At 38.3% G+C, this 19,272-nt stretch overlaps 1 protein-coding gene across 1 annotated transcript in view; it reads right to left on the reverse strand.

Annotated features, from left to right (window-relative positions):
* CNTN3 (contactin 3) overlaps positions 1–19,272 on the reverse strand; it is a 249,903-nt gene that overhangs the window by 113,279 nt on the left and 117,352 nt on the right. The window contains exons 3-7 of the mRNA XM_088831971.1: positions 7,851–8,054; positions 6,305–6,407; positions 5,605–5,789; positions 1,633–1,769; positions 370–499 (exon numbers count right to left, since the gene is read on the reverse strand). Of these exons, the coding sequence (XP_088688097.1) occupies positions 370–499; positions 1,633–1,769; positions 5,605–5,789; positions 6,305–6,407; positions 7,851–8,054 (759 nt within the window). The remainder of the gene's footprint in view (positions 1–369; positions 500–1,632; positions 1,770–5,604; positions 5,790–6,304; positions 6,408–7,850; positions 8,055–19,272) is intronic.

Below are 19,272 nucleotides of genomic sequence, written 5' to 3' on the forward strand. Positions count from 1 at the left end.
AAACTATTGATTTGAAATTTGATATTTACTTTTATGGACCAGCAACTGAGAACACCAGAGCCACTTATTCTCCTAAAAGGTACTACTTAGTTCATACTACTGGTGCTGGATAAGGATGTTTTAGCTCAACACTCTCTCCCTATTTATTGTTTTTCTACTTCCAACTCTGGGTTTAATTCTGGCCATAATTGCTGCTTTTTCTTAGAAATCATTAAAGTGCATGCCTCGATTAAAAACTCTGCATGATTCTGCTGTGATACTGAAAATGTTCTTAGATGTAGGAATCTAATATGAAAGGTAAATATCTCTGCTTCTGGCAAAAATGGAGGATTTAAGAAAAATACATTAAGATGAGAAAGTTGGTCTTACCCATGACCTTGAGCTCAGCACTAGAATAGACGAGGCCATGTTTGTTCTCTGCTATGCACTGGAACATGCCAGAATCGGTCACATTTAGGTTCGATATTGTAAGGGCACCATTCTCTATCTGTATTCTCTCCTAGACAATAATAAAAATGTCTTGCATATAAATGTATATACCATTTTAGATGAAAAATGATTACCACTGAATACTATTTCAATCATGCAAAAGTGTCCTTAAAATCCCTCATGGTATTAGGCAATCTGACCTCAAATTTAAATGATTCCTTTATTTGAAATGGTGAGAGTGACTTAACAGCTAGACATTAAAAATACTAATAAACATACTGCAGTCAAAAAGTATATCAGTAAAATAAATAAAAAAGCATAAGTGGAAAATATGGCAACTATTTCCTTTTTCCCTACAGATAAAGTTGCAGACTTTAAGAAATGTACCAGGTTTCCAACCCATGAACTGGAAAGGTTTTCACCAGTTTTTAAAATCATGCAAATTGAAGACATAATAAATTCTGTGTATTAGAAAGGGTGCTGGAAAACACATATCTATTTAAGGTTTGCAGGTATTATGAATGGTTATATGGAGAAATCTGAAGGAACATAAGTAACTTACTACAACAATTTTCAAAAAGAGCAAAAATTGCATGGCTTGAGAAGTGATTGAGAAAATACTCATGTAACAAGGTAATGATATAACTGATACATTTATTCTCCAGAGGCCATCCATGTTATCAAACAGGAAAAATGGAAATCACATTCTATATATGATTAAAATAAAGCCTTCTCTAATTTCAAAATGAAAAAAAAATAGTGCTGTGGACCCTTGAACAACAAAGTCTGAATTACTGGGGATTCAAACTATTGGGGGTCCACTTATTTTTCATTGAAAACTGCGAAAACTACAGGACCTCACAGTCCCTGGTTGGTTGTATCCATGGATCAAGGACACAGAGAACTGACTATAAATTATACAAGAGCGAACACTTGCATTGTTCATAGGCTGACTTTATATCATGAACTAAATTCATAAAATAATCTTTCTCCAGTGAAATTCAATACTGAAAATATTTCCTCCGTGGAAGACTGGGTTCTTGATATTATCCTTTTTTCCCTTGCACCACTTCTCAGATGAATGTGATAAACACTCTTCAGATGAATGTGTGCAAACTCACCAGTTTACTCTGGCAGTTGGTACCAGAAAAGGCATTTATACAAAGTGGGAAAAAGGCGTATTAAGCAGGAACGTGACCTTACCTCAAGCACAAGGGCTTCTCCATTTTTCAACCATCGGTAGGAGGGTTTGGGCTTCCCACTAGCCCGACATTCCCAGTAAAGACTGTCCTCCACTGCTAATTCTACATCTTTTATGAGTTGAACCCAATGAGGCTTTGCTGCAATGAAAAAAAAACAAAAACTCAAACCACTCCACGATAAAAAACAAATACTTTATCCACATAAACATAAGTGGATATGACTATGGGCAATAATAGATTAATGTAAGCTAATGTAATGTAAGTGGCTAAAATTGTTTTTAATTCACTAGGTATTTACTAAGTGGGTAGGTGAAACATTTCTAGGTTTGAGAATGGATGTTACAACTTGCCCTTTCCTAAGTCAAATTCATTATGCTTTCTCTGTTTTCAAAATTCTGGGCACTGTATTATGTTCTTCAGATATCAGCAGAAAAATGCAGGTACACAAACTATATAGATTTTCTTGTCCAAGTACATTTTTGAATTGTGAGATCACAACTGATGACAACTTAATATGTGAATGACAGCAGAAACCAGTCTTAATTATGCACTAAAAATCAGCATCAACAGAAGAGAAACTTGTTCAGCAGAAGAAAAAAAAAACATTTCCTTCAAGTTAGAAATAACTCTTAATTAAATACAAACCAGTGAACATCTTATGAACCTCTGTGCAAATTAAAATGAAAGCAGGGAAAGATGGATAAATTCGTTCAATTTGAATCAAATGATTTTTTATGAAAAAGAAGTAACTCATGCAACCTTATATTATGTATGCAAATCAGCTGCGTCAAGTGGATTTATTATTTTTACTTACATTTTAGAAGACACTTGGGAAATCCTTTTACAGATGAAAGCAACATACCACTCACAATGAGAGTCACTCAACATTCAAAGTATATTCAGCCAAATCTCAGTCTGTGTTTTAGATCTGAGACTAGGAGGTGAGAGGTCTTCCCGGTTTCACATTGCATTATACATGTGATGTGTACTTCGGGGTTCACATTTGCATCCTCCATGTGAAGAAAGATTTTATCTATTTCTATTTAATTTCAACCATGGGAAGATTTGCCTTTCTATTTATAGCTCATAAAATTGCCTTTTTTATAAATGAAACTGAAACTATAGCTGTTCAGTTTTTAGAGAAAATGTACCCATCGAAGTTTTACCTTATTTTGTCTTTTCATAAAATATAAACAGCTTGCCCAATCTGAAGTATAATTCAGTCCCAAATCACTCCTCTCTACTCTATATTGAAACACACTGTCTTCTTTCAGGAATTAATCAGCCTAGGTGGGATGAGACTATAATAGACTCACATATGATCCCTTGACTGAGGCTCAGGTTTCTAGCAAAAATTTCCACTGGCTTCTCATACTACTGTTCTCCAGATGGAAAGATGATTTGCTGGACTAAGCGAATCTTAAGATTGCAATTGCCACATAATGTGATTTATCCCCTTATTCCATCATATGAGATTCAAATATTCTACTGGACCATTTTTTACATGAAATATCAGAGCAGATAATCAGAGAACTGCAAGGCATTTATTGAATATACTAGACTTCAGACAGAATTTTAAAGTAACTTTCATGAAACTCTCTAATTGATTTCTGATTTCTTTTTTTTAATCGAGTTTTTTTTTTTTTTCTTTTTATTTTTTGGCTGCACTGCACTGCATATGGTATCTTAGTTTTCTGATGAGGGATCAAACCTGTGATCCCTGCAATGAAAGTGTAGAGTCCTAACCACTGGACCGCCAGGGAGTTCCCTCTAATTTATTTCTAAGGTACATATAAAAATAGACTAAAGCAACCATCTGCCTCATTTACTAAATATAGCAGGTGATGTTTGTTGTCTATTGTGTATCCATTTTCTCTCTTCTTTATTCCTGCTGCTGCTAATTCACTTCAGTCGTGTCCGACTCTGTGTGACTCCATAGATGGAAGCCCACCAGGCTCCCCCGTCCCTGAGATTCTCCAAGCAATCTTTATTCCTAAGATGCCCTAATTGTTTACTGAATTATCTTCTCTTCTACAAAATCCAGGGAAACCTGACCATATTCTGTGTTCCAAAAAAGGCTCGTAAGTTGTTTAAGCCTATTCGCCTTGTTAGTGATTGGTTTAGGAATGAACACGCAGCCAAAGAGATCTGAGAAGTGAATTGCAAGATGTTTTAGAGAAAGGAAGCATGCACAAGAACTAATGTGCTGGTCACTGCTGGTAGCCATTCTATGACTATCAGGGAAATCAACATGCAGAGAACGGGAAAAGGTAAGGGCAGAAAGAAACGTCACCGAGAAACTGAGCCAGGACCTGATTATAAGACACTTAAATGTCAACTGAGCTTTGAATGTCTGGCCAAACAAGCAAACAAGGGTTTATTATTGGTGCAGGGCTGCCGTTCCATAGAGCTAAAAACATTCCTACTGAAACACTAAGACAGTTGGAATATCTCATATTTTCCTATCATGGTCACTTCTTACCCTGGGTCAGGTACTGGCTGTTTAGAAAGGAAAAAATAAGCTTGGACTTGTTTGTGGTCGACTTAGAGCCATATAATCACATGGTTTAGCTGTCCCCAACACATATTCATATCATCCCACCAATATGTAGAATATGGCATCTGGGAAACTGCAACTTGGTGCTGTGTATTCTAACCAAATCTTGTAATAAGAAGGAAGAATTACAGCATAGAATGGCTCATGCTATCAATCCACACCTCCACTTTGTTCCTGGCAGATCCTATAAACTTACAATAAAACAAGTGTCAATCTAATCAGATGGAATGCAATTGCAAACTTCACATTCTTTTGAAGACGGTTTACTTGTCTTTATACTTGTCTTTGCAAAATTTTTCCTCTCTGCAATATTTATGTACACTATACAAGTTCGCATTGCAAATTATTTCAATTTTTAAAATAAACAGAATATATTGTCATTTGCTGTTCACAAAAGTGATCAATTCTCATTCGTTTTACAGTGTTTTTAATGGTTAAACTGCAAAAATGCTTTCACTGAGTTTACATCTTCACATATTTTATAGTACATTTTATAAAATGATTTATTTCTACTTTCTAAATCACACATTCATAAAAATACTTAATATTATTTTTTAATAAAAGTGATTTGAAAACAAGTTTGGGCAAAAAAGATAATCTAATTTCCCTAAGACCCTGATGCTGGGAAAGATTGAAGGCAGGAGGAGAAGGGGATGACAGAGGATGAGATGGTTGGATGGCATCACCCACTCAATGGGCATGAGTTTGAGTAAACTCTGGGAGTTGGTGATGGACAGGGAAGCCTGGCGTGCTGTGGTCCGTGGGGTTGCAAAGAGTCAGACACGACTGAGCAACTGAACTGAACCGAAATTTCCTAAAAATAGACTCTAAACAAAGGTAATTGCATTAACCCTTCTTACCCAAATTTAACAGTACATAAAATATATGTGACTACAAATTAAAGGCAGCAAACATGGTATATTTTTATTATTGGAAAGGATAGAATAACACTGAAGAGGTCAAGCAAGCCTGAGTTTATGTAGTTGGACTAATGCAGTAATTGTAAGTTTTCCCAGTAGACAGTTTCTTTCTGCTTAGTAAAGATCACAGAGAAAGATATAAAATCCCATTTTCTAGAGGTAATAGCAGACAGAAAGGAGATCTCTCCTTGACTCGGTTAAGTAAGTAAATTGCTGTTCTTAACCACCCCCCGCAAAAAAGTGAAAATTTCATTATCATATTAATCAGTTTAAAACGCAGTAAGAATATATTATGTCTCCAACTTCATTGCAAAATTTTCTTTCTTTTTAATTCCTTTTATGATAAATATTTCTCCTCATTAAACGAAGTATAGAACAGGACAAGCTGGACACTGGGATTCTGCTAAAATCTCCCACCCAGCCTCCAATCCCAATACCAATAATTTATAGAGACAGCAAAAGGTAAAAATCCAATATGCCGAAAGTGAAGGCTTACCATAGTAAGTGAGACGCCCCCTGGCAACATTTTTCCCTCGTGAATTCTCAGCAATGCATTCATAGGAACCTGAATCTTCTTGCTGGAAGTTGGGAATTTCAAGCACACCACTGAACTTCCTTAACTTAATTTTACTGGAAAAAGGCAGTCCATCACTTCTCCTCCAATTAATCTGAGGTACAGGACTATGAAGAAATTTTTAAGTTATTCGCTATTTTAAGCGATGTCTGCAAGCCTTTTAGGCTTGACAAAATAAAACTTTTGTTAGGACAGAATAAAAATGGCACAGATTTTTCAAATGTAGAAACAGTCAGCTGTCAATTACATAAACCTGCAAATGCAAAGATTTATCTCTTTAGCTTGATATTTTAATAAAATAAACTGCATTTTCTCCAGTTAATTCATAATTTAGAGAAAATGCATACCCACAGTATTATAATACAACAAATGAAAAAGCAAAAGAAAAATAACACCAATTTAGTTTATGAAATTAGGCAGGCATAGTCATTTACTGCAAATTGCCTTTAAAATTTCAAACTAAATTATATATGTGAATTTCCCCTCTAGTTTAATTTTCCTTTACTTCTAAATGAAAGAAATTTTTAGAAAATAAGGAAAAGAACAGTCTATCAAAAGCTATCTTGATCTCTCACAGCGACCAAATGTTTCCGCATATCAGTGTAAATGTTATAAAACTTACTTTCCAAGGGCAAAACATTCCAATTTCACAGTTGAACCTTTAGCTGCTGGAAGAGTTTCTGGAAACTGAACTTCTATTTTCGGCTCATATTCACCCATCACACCTGTAAACACACAATACAAAGTTAATGGTTTCATTGTTTCCTTTGGAAGTCTCCCATTTTTCTTAAATAAAATTTCTTTGCTCTATTTTGAAGTACGTATTTCTAATGATTTAAATTACTGACTTGCCATCTGGTAGGTACTTTTAGAAGCAGTGTTACCTTGGGCCAAATATGCAATATCATTAAACATGTGGAAACTTTGGATTCCATGATTCATAAGTTATAGCTTACAGAGGAGTTTCAAGAAAACAACTAGACCTTTTTTACATGATATAAAATGGGAGGCTTTTTTATTCTGTATTCAATTTGGAAATTTCTAGTCAAACTTCAATATACAAAATATTATGATTTCTTAAAATATCCTAAAGAGCAAAAATTATGGGAGGAAATTTACTTAATGGTACCCTGGTAGCATAGACACCAACCTTAAACTTATTAAATAGCTCCCCGAAGTCAAGAAATGGTAACATAATAAACAAAAAAGGTCAAACTCAATTATACCTGACTGGAAAGAAGTACTTAGGTACTTTGTGTTCACGGCATTCTGCTGTATCAGATACTGTTTTGTGTAACTGGGACAGCTACCCAGGCTTATAAATCTGCTCTGCAGTTCATGGGCTCCCTTGAAACAGTCACTGAGGGCCTAAAGAAACATGTTTTCCTTTTTCCCCCTCCAGTTTAATGAGGTATGACTGACAAATAAAAACTGCATAATGTCATTTTTTAGGGTGTACAATGTGATGAGTTCATACATGTATACATTGTGAAATAATTACACCAGTTAACATATTTAACACCTCACATAGTTACTATTTTCAATTTTTAAAAATAATTTTTTTTTCTCTAGTGAGAACACTTAAGCTCTACTCTCTAAGCCAATTTCATGTACGCAACACAGCATTGCTATAATCGCTATGCTGGTAGGGGTAAGGGAAATGAGGTGATGTTGGTCAGAGTGTACAAACTTTCAATTGTAAGATGAATAAGTTCTAGGGATCTAATGTACAATTTTTTTTCCTTTAATTTTATTTATAGATGCTTTTTAACCCCTAACAAAATATCTAGAACTTTAATAATCTCAGGCTGGCAAAAGTCAAGATGGGTGACGCTATGAGAATCAAGGTGACACCCAGGCTTGAAGGGTTCACATTTGGTTTAAAGGCATAGTGCCACCATCCTGAAATTCTTTAAAAAAACTTTAACAAGCAATTCCTCATTTTCACTCAGCACTGGTCCCTGCAAATTAGGAAGCCAGTTCTGAGTAAGAATTACATTACAGGGACTTATGGTTGATGGACTCATTTTAGCCACTTTACTCATATATATTTTTTGTTCTGAAAAAAAAAAAATCTGCAGCATATACTTTTCATTTCTGCTAATTTGCTTCGTCTTGTATTCACAACAGCATTTCCACTTAGAACTGCCCCTTGAAATATTCCCTACCGTCAGAACGAAGCACCAAAGGAGTTGGGGAACCCAGCACTCTGGCATTTGTCACTGTACTAGTCACCACACACGTATAATTGCCCACGTCAGATGGTTCCACTTTGGCTATGTAGAGGTGGCCTGTCTCTTGAGAGACAAATCTCCGACTATCTTCTTCGACAAATGATGGATATTCATTGAAGATCCAAGCATACGACAGTTCTAGTAAAAATTTTTAGAGAAAAGAAATTCCATCATGAAGGAAAACTTTCTACAATATATTAAAAATATCTGAAATCACCTTTACTGCAAAGCAACACTTAGTGATTTCTTGCAGGTCACAGAGGGAAACCATTACGGGACACGATGCTATGTTCATTCTGCATTTTACGGAGGTCACTGTTGATCCGCATTCTTGTGGGAGCAAAATTATCACTGTCATCATTACCACTGCTCTAGATATCTCCTAACAAGTTTCTCTGGCTGGTCTTGCTCCCTTTTAATTTGTGCCTCCACACTACACGCTCTATGATCTCTAAAAATTATCAATCTCATCATGCCGCCTCCTGCTATAACACTTTCAGCAATTACTCGGCAGTCTTTGGAATAATGAAAAATTGCTTAACTTGAAAATGAAACCATGCATGATTAAGCCCCTACTTATTGCCTTAGAAACCGAGAAGCCCAGTACTGTCTCTCGTTTGTGGGTCTTTACTTTCTATATGCTGCTTTCAGAGGCTGTACTGTCCTTTTGCTCTGTTCAAGGCTTTCCTCCCCTTTCAACACCAAAGCTCATTCTGCTGAAGTAACTTATAACTATTTTTCAAAGATTGGTTCCAACATCATGAATCACCTACTCAGAGAAGTCTTCCTTATCTCTCATTCTCTGAGTAAGTGCTTCTATACAGAGCAACTCTATGCTGATATTACTTAAAATACATGTCACTTTTATGTAACCATCTATTTACTTATCTGTCCTCCCACCACTTGGTAAACAAAAAGAGATGTCAATTTTTATCCTGCTTGCCTTCCTCTTCTAAAATTAGCAAATGGAAGCATCCAAAAACTTCTAACTGTCCTCAATAAATATTTATTGAGTTAATTAAGATAAAATTATGCTGCTAATGTCTAAATCAAGTCCAACATTAGAGCTTTCCTGAACTTTGAGAACAAGGTAAACTAACTCTCCCTAAAGGAACTGTTGTTCTCCTCCTCTGTGATAATAAGGGCTAAATATTATGCTGCTTTGTTCCAGATGCTCATACTTTCTCAGAAGCAAGTCATTATGTAAGTATAGTTACTGTAGTTGGCTTATTTAATTTTTTCTTTCTGTGGCTGTATTTTCTTATTTCACTAACCTTATAGCACTGGTTCATACTGTAATGCTTTTCCAAAAGCATCTTTAAAAACCAGATGCAATAAAAATCAATTTTAATGAATAACAAACTCAAAAAAATGTATTTAAGGCATAATTCCAATGGTGTGGGGTCTTTCCACGTGTTAGAGGGAGACAGTTACTCATTACACAAATAACAGTGACACAGTGTCACTGGGTGAGAGTTACTATGGGTTTCAGAGGAAGGAGAGATGACATTCTTATAACTGAAGAATAGGTCTTAAAAAACAGGAGATCATTCTGACATGAAGGGATAAAAGTGCTCCTGAGGGGGGGAAAGAGCATGTAAAAGGGGAACAGGGTAGAGAGCAAGCACATGGTGAAAATGAAAAATGACTGTCTCTCTTCTCCCTTCAAAGCAACCAGGAATGTTGGAGGATTCTAAAGCTTGGCAAGTCAATGTCATACTGTGCAAACGTTCAGAAACATTGATTTGTAATCCTGAACTGAGCTTTACATTGGGCGATCAGAACAGTAGAGCGTTTCATGAAATTCTACTCAGTCATGTGATTTGTTTGCTAAATTGTATGAAAACAAAAATGTATCTCCAACATCCTCGCCACAGTTGGTCTCTTGCCTATCCTGATGTTGCTTTCTCTTACACTAGTACTAAATAAACTACAGAGCTACAGAATGTTGCACGTTTCCCTAATGGCTCAGTGGGTAAAGAATCCACCGCAATGCAGGAGATCTGGGTTCAGTCCCTCGGTTGGGAAGATCCCCTGGAGAAGGGAATGGCAACCCACTCCAGTATTGTTGCCTGGAGAATCCCAAGGAGAGAGGAGCCTGGTGGGCTACAGACCATGGGGGCTCAAAGAGTCAGGACATGACAGAATGACTAATCAGGCTTTCTTTGTTTTAAAGAAAGCAAAGCAAAGTAATCTTATTCTGCTTTTTGAAATGTTTTATTCATGAAATTAACTAAGATCATGGCATCTGGTCCCATTACTTCATGGGAAATAGATGGGGAAAAAGTGGAAACAGTGTCAGACTTTATTTTGGGGGGCTCCAAAATCACTGCAGATGCTGATTGCAGCCATGAAATTAAAAGACACTCCTTGAAAGGAAAGTTATGACCAACCTAGATAGCATATTAAAAAGCAGAGATATTACTTTGCCAACAATGGGCCGTCTAATCAAGGCTTTGGTTTTCCAGTGGTCATGTATGGATGTGAGAGTTGGACTGTGAAGAAAGCTGATCGCCGAAGAATTGATGCTTTTGAACTGTGGTGTTGGAGAAGACTCTTGAGAGTCAGTTGGACTGCAAGGAGATCCAACCAGTCCATTCTTAAGGAGATCAGTCCTGGGTGTTCATTGGAAGGACTGAAGCTAAAGCTGAAACTCCAATACTTTGGCCACCTCATGCGATGAGTTGACTCACTGGAAAAGATTCTGATGCTGGGAGGAATTGGGGGCAGGAGGAGACAGGGATGACAGAGAATGAGATGGCTGGATGGCATCACCGACTCGATGGACATGAGTTTGAGTGAACTCCGGGAGTTGGTGATGGACAGGGAGGCCTGGCGTGCTGTGATTCATGGGGTCGCAAAGAGTCTGACATGACTAAGCGACTGAACTGAACTGATTCATGAAATTAATATGATTGTACCTCTCTCTTTAATCCAGGGAGAGTAAAACTTCTACTGCTCCCTAACAGAACAGGCTGCTTCCAGCTAACAAAGTTCCCCTGGGGTGTTAATGCTGCCATTCCTGCAGGATTCCTCACAAGGACAACTAAGGCTTGAGGACTCCCCACCAGAATGGTCACAGTGTTTTCAGAACTGTGCTCTGGCATTCTGCCTGCCTAAGTTTCCCTCCCCTATCTTTGTTCACAGCTTTCAGAGCTGAATCTCAGTCTGAGTCTCCCTGACCCACTGCTGCTCCCTTCCTCCTTATTCTTCACAGGCACTTTTTCTGTTTAGTTTGCTTGTTTATGTGTGGGTTTTTTTAATGTCTGATTCTCTGATTCTGTCTTGTAGTCTGTTTCTTAGGAAACCTGAACTCACACGGTGTTGCTGAAATTGAGCAACACACTATCTTCCTTCATTGAGGGGCATTTAAAAATTGCCCCTCCCATCAGACCTGGAGGAAACATTTCCTTTCACTCACTTTCCTTCAGGCAACTGTCCCTCTCCACAACTTCCATCAAGAGAGTCCCGCCCCTCATCCCCCAAGCTCTTCAAATATACAAATTGATCCTTGGTTTATCCTTAGTGGCTCAGGTGGGAAAGAATCTACCTGCAATGTGGGAGACTGGGTTCGATCCCTGGGTTGGGAAGATCCCCTGGAGAAGGGAAAGGATACCCACTCCAGCATTCTGGCCTGGAGAATTCCAAGGAGAGTACAGTCCATGGGGTTTCAAAGAGTCGGACACAACCGAGTGACGTGCTCTCTCACTATTTCACTTTTATTCTTAGTACCTGTCCTCTGGAGAAGTCCAGACAAGTCAGTATCCCAGAGTCAGTGTAAGCCTATCTCGATACCTAACTCATGCCCCCTCAAAGAAGAAAAATTTCCACCATTTATGCAATCTTTCTGGGCTTAGTTACTGATTTCTTGCTCAGTCACTAAGCTGTGTCCAATTCTTTGCAACCCATGCACTGCATAATGCCAGGCTCCTCTGTCCTCCACTGTCTCCCTGAGTTTGCTCAAATTCATGTCCACTGATGCTACCTAACCATCTCATTGCATGCTGCCCCCTTTTCCATTTGCCTTCAATCTTTCCCAGAATCAGGGTCTGTTCCAATGAGTCAGCTCTTCACATCAGGTGGCCAAAGTATTGGAGTTTTAGCTTTAGCAACAGTCCTTCTAATGAGTATTCAGGGTCGATTTCCTTTAGAATTGACTGGTTTGGTCTCCCTGCTATAGAAGGGACTCTCTAGAGTCTTCTCCAGCACCACAGTTTGAAAGCATTGATTCTTTGGCTCTCAGCCTTCTTTATGGTCCAAATCTTACACATGTACGTGATTACTAGAAAAACCATAGCTTTGGTTATGTGGACCTTCATTGGCAACTGATACCTCAGGTTTTTAATACACTGTCTAACTTTGTCATAGCTTTCCTTCCAAGGAGAAAGCACCTTTTAATTTCATGGCTGCAGTCACTGTCCGCAATGATTTTGGACCACAGGAAAATAAAACCTGTCACCACTTCCACTTTTCTTCTTCTAGTTGCTATGAAGTGATTGGACCAGATGCCATGATCTTAGTTTTTTGAATGTTGAGTTTTAAGCCAGCTTTTTCACTTTCCTCTTTCACTTTTATCAAGAGGCTCCTTAGCTCCTTTTCACTTTCTGCCATTAGAACGGTATCATCTGCATATTTGTGGCTGTTGATATTTCTCCCAGAAATCTTGATTCCAGCTTGTGGTTCATCAAGCCTGGCATTTCACATGATATACTCTGTGTATAAATTAAATAGGCAGGATGACAACATATAGCCGTGATGTACTCCTTTCCCAATTTGGAACCAGTCTGCTGTTCCATGTCTGGTTCTAAATGATCCTTCTTGACCTGCATGCAGGTTTCTAAGGAGACAGGTAATGTGGTCTGGTACTCCCATCTCTTTAAGAATTTTGCACAGTTTTGCTGTGATCCACACAGTCAAAGGCTTTAGCATAGTCAATGAAGCAAAAGTAGATGTTTTTCTGGAATCCTCTTGCTTTTTTGATGATCCAATGGATGTTGGTTCCTCTGCCTCTTTGAAACACAGCTTGTACACTGGAATTTCTTGGTTCAAACTCTGTGGAAGCCTAGCTTGAAGGCTTTTCAGTATAACCTTGCCAGCATGTCGAATGAGTGCAATTGTATGGTGGTCTGAACACTCGCTGGCATCGCTTTCTTCGGAATTGGAATGAAAACTGACTTTTTCCAGTCCTGTGGCCACTGCTGAGTTTTCCAAATTTTCTTACATATGAGTACAACAGTTCATGGTTCATGTGCTGTTCAAGCCTGGCTTGGAGAATTTTGAGCATTATTTTGCTAGCACATGAGATTAGTGAAATTGTGCAGTAGCTCTAGCATTCCTTGACATCGCCTTTCTTTGGGATTGGAAGGAAAACTGACCTTTTTCAGTCCTGGGGCCACTGCTGAGTTTTCTAGATTTGCTGACATATTGAGTGCAGTACTTTAGCAACAGCATCTATTAGGATTTTAAGTAGCTCAGCTGGAATTACATCACCTCCACTAGCTATGTTTGTAGAAATGCTTCCTAAGGCCCACTTGACTTCACACTCCAGGATGTCTGGCTTTAGGTGAGTGACCAAACTATTTTGGTTATCTGGGTCATTAATACCTTTCTTGTATAGTTCTTCTGTGTTTTCTTGCCTAGTTTTCTTAATCTCTTCTGCTTCTGTTAGGTCCTTGCAATTGCTGTCTTTTTTGTGCCCACCCTTGCATGAAATGTTTCCTTGATATCTCCAATGTTCCTGATGAAATTTCTATAGTCTTTCCCATTCTGTTGCTTTCCTCTATTTCTTTGCATTGTTCATTGAAGAAGGCCTTCGTGTCTCTCCTTGCTATTCTCCGGAACTCTGCATTCAGCTGCATATATCATTCCCTTTCTCCCTTGCTTTGCACTTCTCTCCTTTCCCCATCTATTTGTAAAACCTCCTCAGACAACCACTTCGCCTTCTTGCAGTTCTTTTTCTTTGGGATGGTTTTGGTCACCGTCTCCTGTACAATGTTACAAACCTTCATTCATAGTTCTTCAGGAACTCTGTCTCCCAGATCTAATCCATTGATTCTATTCTTCATCTCCACAATATAATCATAAAGGATTTGATTAGGTCATATGTGAATGGCCTAGTGGTTTTCCCTACTTTGTTCAATTTAAGCCTGAATTTTGCAATAAGAAGCTCATGATCTAAGCCACCAGCAGCTCCAGGTCTTGTTTTTACTGACTGTATAGGGTGTCTCCATCTTTGGCTGCAAAAAACATAATCAATCTGATTTTGGTAGCGTTAAACCACTGTACAATAACCCACCTATTGGAATATGATGTAACTTGAATAATACAGTTGTTTTCCTCCACTGCTTCCTCCAAAGACATCCTCAGAAAACCAAGAGGAATAAAAAAATCTAACAACACAAAATACTAATGCTAAGCTTCTAAGCTGGAATAAGCAGAGGAAATAGGAAAATCAGAAAGAAATACCACTGTGGACATGGGGAAAAGGTTGTCCTGAAAAAAGATTTTGAGACTCTAGGAAGACAACTTAGAAGCAAATGCCTAACACATAGGCAGAAACCTAGAAAACAAAAGTTTAAACGAGAGCCCGGGCTTAATAATGGTAGACAGAACAGTTTGCATTCTTTGAGTTTACATACTTTTACTCTAGAACATGTCTACATCCTAATCCCTAAATATGCAAGCTGGTAGGGCAGGAGGGACTTTGAAGATGTTTATACATTGAGGGTGTTGTGATGGGACAATTATTCCAGATTAACTGGGTGGCCCATTGTCACCACAAGGGTCCTTATAAGAGTGAAGCAGGAGGGTCAGAGTCATTGAAAGGATGTGTGATGTGTCAGAGGCAGAATCTGTAGTCAAAGAAAGATAACTTCAAGATGCTAAATTTTTGGTTTGAAAATGAAGAAAGGGACCACGAGTCCAGGAATGCAAGGACTTCTAGAAGCAGGAAAAGGCAAGAAATCAGATTTTTCCCTTGGACCTCTGGAAGGAAAGCATATCTTGATTTTTAGTCAAGTGAAACTGGTTTTGGATTTTGGACCTTCAGAACTAAGAAAGAAGAAATGTGTGTGCTTTAAGCCACTAAACTCATGGTGACTCATTACAGTAACAATAGGGAAAATAATACAAACAATAAAGGAAGTCTGCAGATGTGATCAAGCTGAGACTCTTAGATGGATCTGGAACTACGAAATGTAATCCCAAACGTACTAAGGAGCAAAATGGGGAGACAGGAGGGTCAGAACTGCAACTGGGAAAGCAGAGAACAAAGTGATGGGATTGCTGGCTGAGACCAAGAGCCAACAAATGTGGGTAGCCTCCAGAAACAGAAGCAAGTGAACGTGGCCCTTTATTTTAGACCAGCGAGACCTGTGTTGGACTTGAAGGAGAGAAGAATATAGCACCTCAGAATACGCCTGTTTGGCATAAGGATCATTTTAAGTTGATTATTTTTAAGAAGCAGCACTTAGGAAAAGCTCTGAAAACTGAGTAGAAATTATCCTTTTGTAAGAGACGTTTACGTTTATAAGGGGAATCTCTCTGTGTGTGCCAGGAAGAACAGGATGACTGAGCTCTAATCAATGTGGAATTTAAGAACTTAAATCTATTTAACTGTCTTAATCCTGTTGACTATAATTTTCCTGACCACCTCCCATCACAGCTGTCCTCCTCCCCTACCACATTTTCTTCTTTTAGCTGGAAATGTTAGTTAAGGTGGTGACTCTGGCCATTACATTTTTCTTGGGTCTCTTCAATGTACATATGAGACATATGCATGAATACTCAGTCGTGTCTGACTTTTTGAAACCTATGGACTATAGCTCAGGAGGCTTGTCTGTGCATGGAATTTTTTCATCAAGAATACTGAAGCGGGGTGCCATTTCCTTCTCCAGGGGATCTTTCCCACCCAGGGATCGAACCTATGTCTCCTGCATCTCCTATATTGGCATGCGGACTCTTTACCACGAGCACCACCTGGGCTACCATATATAGAGTGTGTATATGTATGTTTTATATTCAAATTCTGCTTGCTTTTCTTCTGTTCATTTGTCTCTTATTATGGGTGGGGGGGGTGTCTAAGCCAAGAGACTAGAAGGCTGGAAGGAAAACTATTTTTCCTCCTCCACAGGTTTCTGACCTGCAGCATTGTGAGATAATAAATTTGTGACATTTTGAGTTATGACATTTGTGATAATTTGTAACGGTGGCAACAGGAAACTAATACAAATGATGACGACAGTTCCAATGAAGTGTTCACTATGTGTTGAAGTGAAGTGAAGTCACTCAGTCGAGTCCAACTCTTTGCGACCCCGTGGACTGTAGCCCACCAGGCTCCTCTGTCCATGGGATTCTCCAGGCAAGAATATTGGAGTGGGTTGCCACTTCCTTCTCCAGGGGATCTTCCCGACCCAGGGATCAAACCCAGGTCTCCGGCATTGCAGACACTTTAACCTCTGAGCCACCAGGGTAGGCACACTAAATGCTACAGATACAATTTTCAAAGAAAAGCAAACAACCAGGGACAAAAAGTGGAGAAAGCCTACACTGCTAAGGATTAAGGAAGAAGTAGCTTTTACACAATCTATTTATAAGATCAATACAATTAGGGAGGGATGATTCCAACAGAGATATTAAGCTACAATGAAACCACAAGGCAAATGAATTAGTGAGTGTTCTATACAAAGATTCAGACCCTCAAAGATTTATGGGAAGAAATCAAACCTACAGCTATGGTATATAATGTCATGACTGGTACACAGAATTTTCTAGCACCAACCAACCTTTCTTTACAGACTTTCTCATTGAAATGGAATGAAATATAACTTTTATGTCTTAGAGTGAAGAGAAAGAAGATCTGCACTATTTCATTTATTGCCTGCATGTCTATGTTAAAATATATACGGTGCCACTCTGATTAAAAATGTTAGAAAATTCTGTGATTCACTGTATTCTTAAAAAAAAAAAATACCTGGCATAATACTATCAGAGTTTTATTCATCACAAAAATCTGCATTTGCAATAAATGTTAATTGTATACTGCAAAGTAAAATGTATATCAAATCAGCATTCTTTGGAGACTTTTCAACATCATTTTATGCATGATGATAAATACAAAGCTATAATAAAAATGATAATTTTATATACTCAAACAAGCTAGGCTTTATGAAACCTTTCCCAACCTCTTGTGTAAATCACAAGCACATTATGCCAAAACTTCTTGGCCGCTGGGCTTTCTATTAACAATGTTACATGAATATTGGGAATGAGAAATATTTCTTATTAGAGAACAAAGAGGTTTTACCAATCAAAGCCATAAATTAACAAAATGCAGTACTGAACCTCAGCTTTCTAAAATGTAATAGTTGATGAATGACATCATTCCTCCAATCACATGCCTTCCTGAGTCACTTAAGTGTAAAGCCAGTCAACTTAACATGAAATATGTCACCTCAGTGTTTACCTGGAGATACATTAATACACATATTACTGACATTTAAGGGTTTACTTCAGGTTCCATTATAAAATTCTATTATGAGGGATATCCAATCCTTGGTATAGGCATTTTCTAGAAGAAATTCTGTCAAACAGAATTGCAGTTGAGCAAATCTGTGCAAGTAACTTAGGCGATTTTCTGTGGTGCCAAGTGGAAAGTATGACCTACTTTAAAATAAGACATATTTAAAAGGGTTTGAGAGCTTGCTTGATGTCACTCAAGATTTTTAACACTGATTCATACAGTTGAGAAGGAAATTTTGCTAGTTTACACATGACACCACAATGACAGAGGATCTAGAACAAATAACATATAGAAAAATCTAAAGCAATGGTAGACAATTGAAAATTTGAGTTTCAAAGAAGGATCAAGGATTAGGATTGAACAGTCTGCACCTTGAAGCAGAAGGCATCTATGGCCAATTCTAACATTTCAGTGTCTTGTCTTTCAAAAGTTGTTTTGTAATAACTTTTGGTGACAATATTACTTACACAGGTTTCCAATTCATTCTGATATACAGTACTTACAGGCTTGGCTTGTGAAGGTCCTAGGATTAGAACAGTGATCAGGGAGGGAAAACACTAAAGGTGACATTTCTTTCCTCCTTTCATACCAGGTGGCCACAGGTCAGCAAGGAACAGCTAAGAGGTCAAGCCCAGACTGCTGCCTGCTTTGTAAACTACATCTTTTGGAACACTCACACCTATTGAATCGTTACTATCTAGGGCCACTTTCCGGCTGTAAGAGCAGAGTGAGAAGCTGACACAAAGTCTATATGGCTGGTGAAGCTTCAAAGATTTATCTGATCTTTTTTTTTTTGTTAATTTGTTGACTCTTGTTTTAGGTTAATATTGTTTCTAGACCAAATTTATGAGTTTGACGACCTCTTAGTTGTCTTATCTATTTTCACTCCTCTCTTCTTTATAGGGCTGTCATGTTGTTCTTCTTTAGCGGGGAAAAAAAAAAAAATCACAGAGCTCATGCTAGCCTGTTAGCCCCGTCTACTTCACATTTCTTTGTTTCTCTCCTGCTTTAGTCAGTACCATGAGGAAACATATACCAGCCATCCCATTGTGTAAGAACTTCCAAGGAATAATGTAGTTCTGTGACCACTACTTTTGATCCCACTATTTTCTTTTAGGAACGGGGAGTATTTCCGGTGGGTACCTGAATCTTCCATCACATTCTGACTTGACTAGGCATTGCCATCCTTGTCTTCATTTTTATTGCTTCTGCTAGGGAAGCTCATCTCCTAACAAATGCCTTCTGGGTAGCATGGCTGCTGAAATTGATTTGGTGCCAAAGTGACACTCTTTCCTCCATATCTGTTGAGGCAGAAATGTGCACTGCCCTCTCTAGAGGCTATTTTTACATTTTTGTTTCTACATACATGTGTGTGCCTAGGTGCTCAGTTGCAGCTGGCTCTTTGCAACTCTGTGGACTTCAGTCCTTCAGGTTCCTCTGTCCATGGAATTTGTCAGGCAAGAAGACTGGAGTGGGTGGTCATTCCCTTCTCCAGAGGTTCTTCCTGACCCAGGAAATGAACTCAGGTCTCCTGCATTGTAGGTAGATTCTTTGCTATCTGAGCCACCAGGGAAGCCTACTTCTATCTATGCATTCTTCCTTTTTCTCAAGAACATTTATTTATTTATTTTTCCAATGAACCTCCTCTTTCTCATCCTTAGTTCAAGTTATTTTGGTTAGACTGTCTCCTTGCTAGAAGGCAATCTGAAGAGGAGGAAATACAAGTGGGAGCGAACTGCAGTGACATTCAAAACTTAATGCCCAGAAATGATCTGGGGTAAAAGAGGAGACAGATTTAGAGATGGATTTACAAAAACACTGGCAAGGCATTTACTG

This window comes from Moschus berezovskii, chromosome 24 (genome assembly GCF_049115385.1).
Source record: "Moschus berezovskii isolate FMDL1 chromosome 24, NW_MosBer_1.0, whole genome shotgun sequence".
In the NCBI taxonomy this organism is placed as follows: Eukaryota; Metazoa; Chordata; class Mammalia; order Artiodactyla; family Moschidae; genus Moschus; species Moschus berezovskii.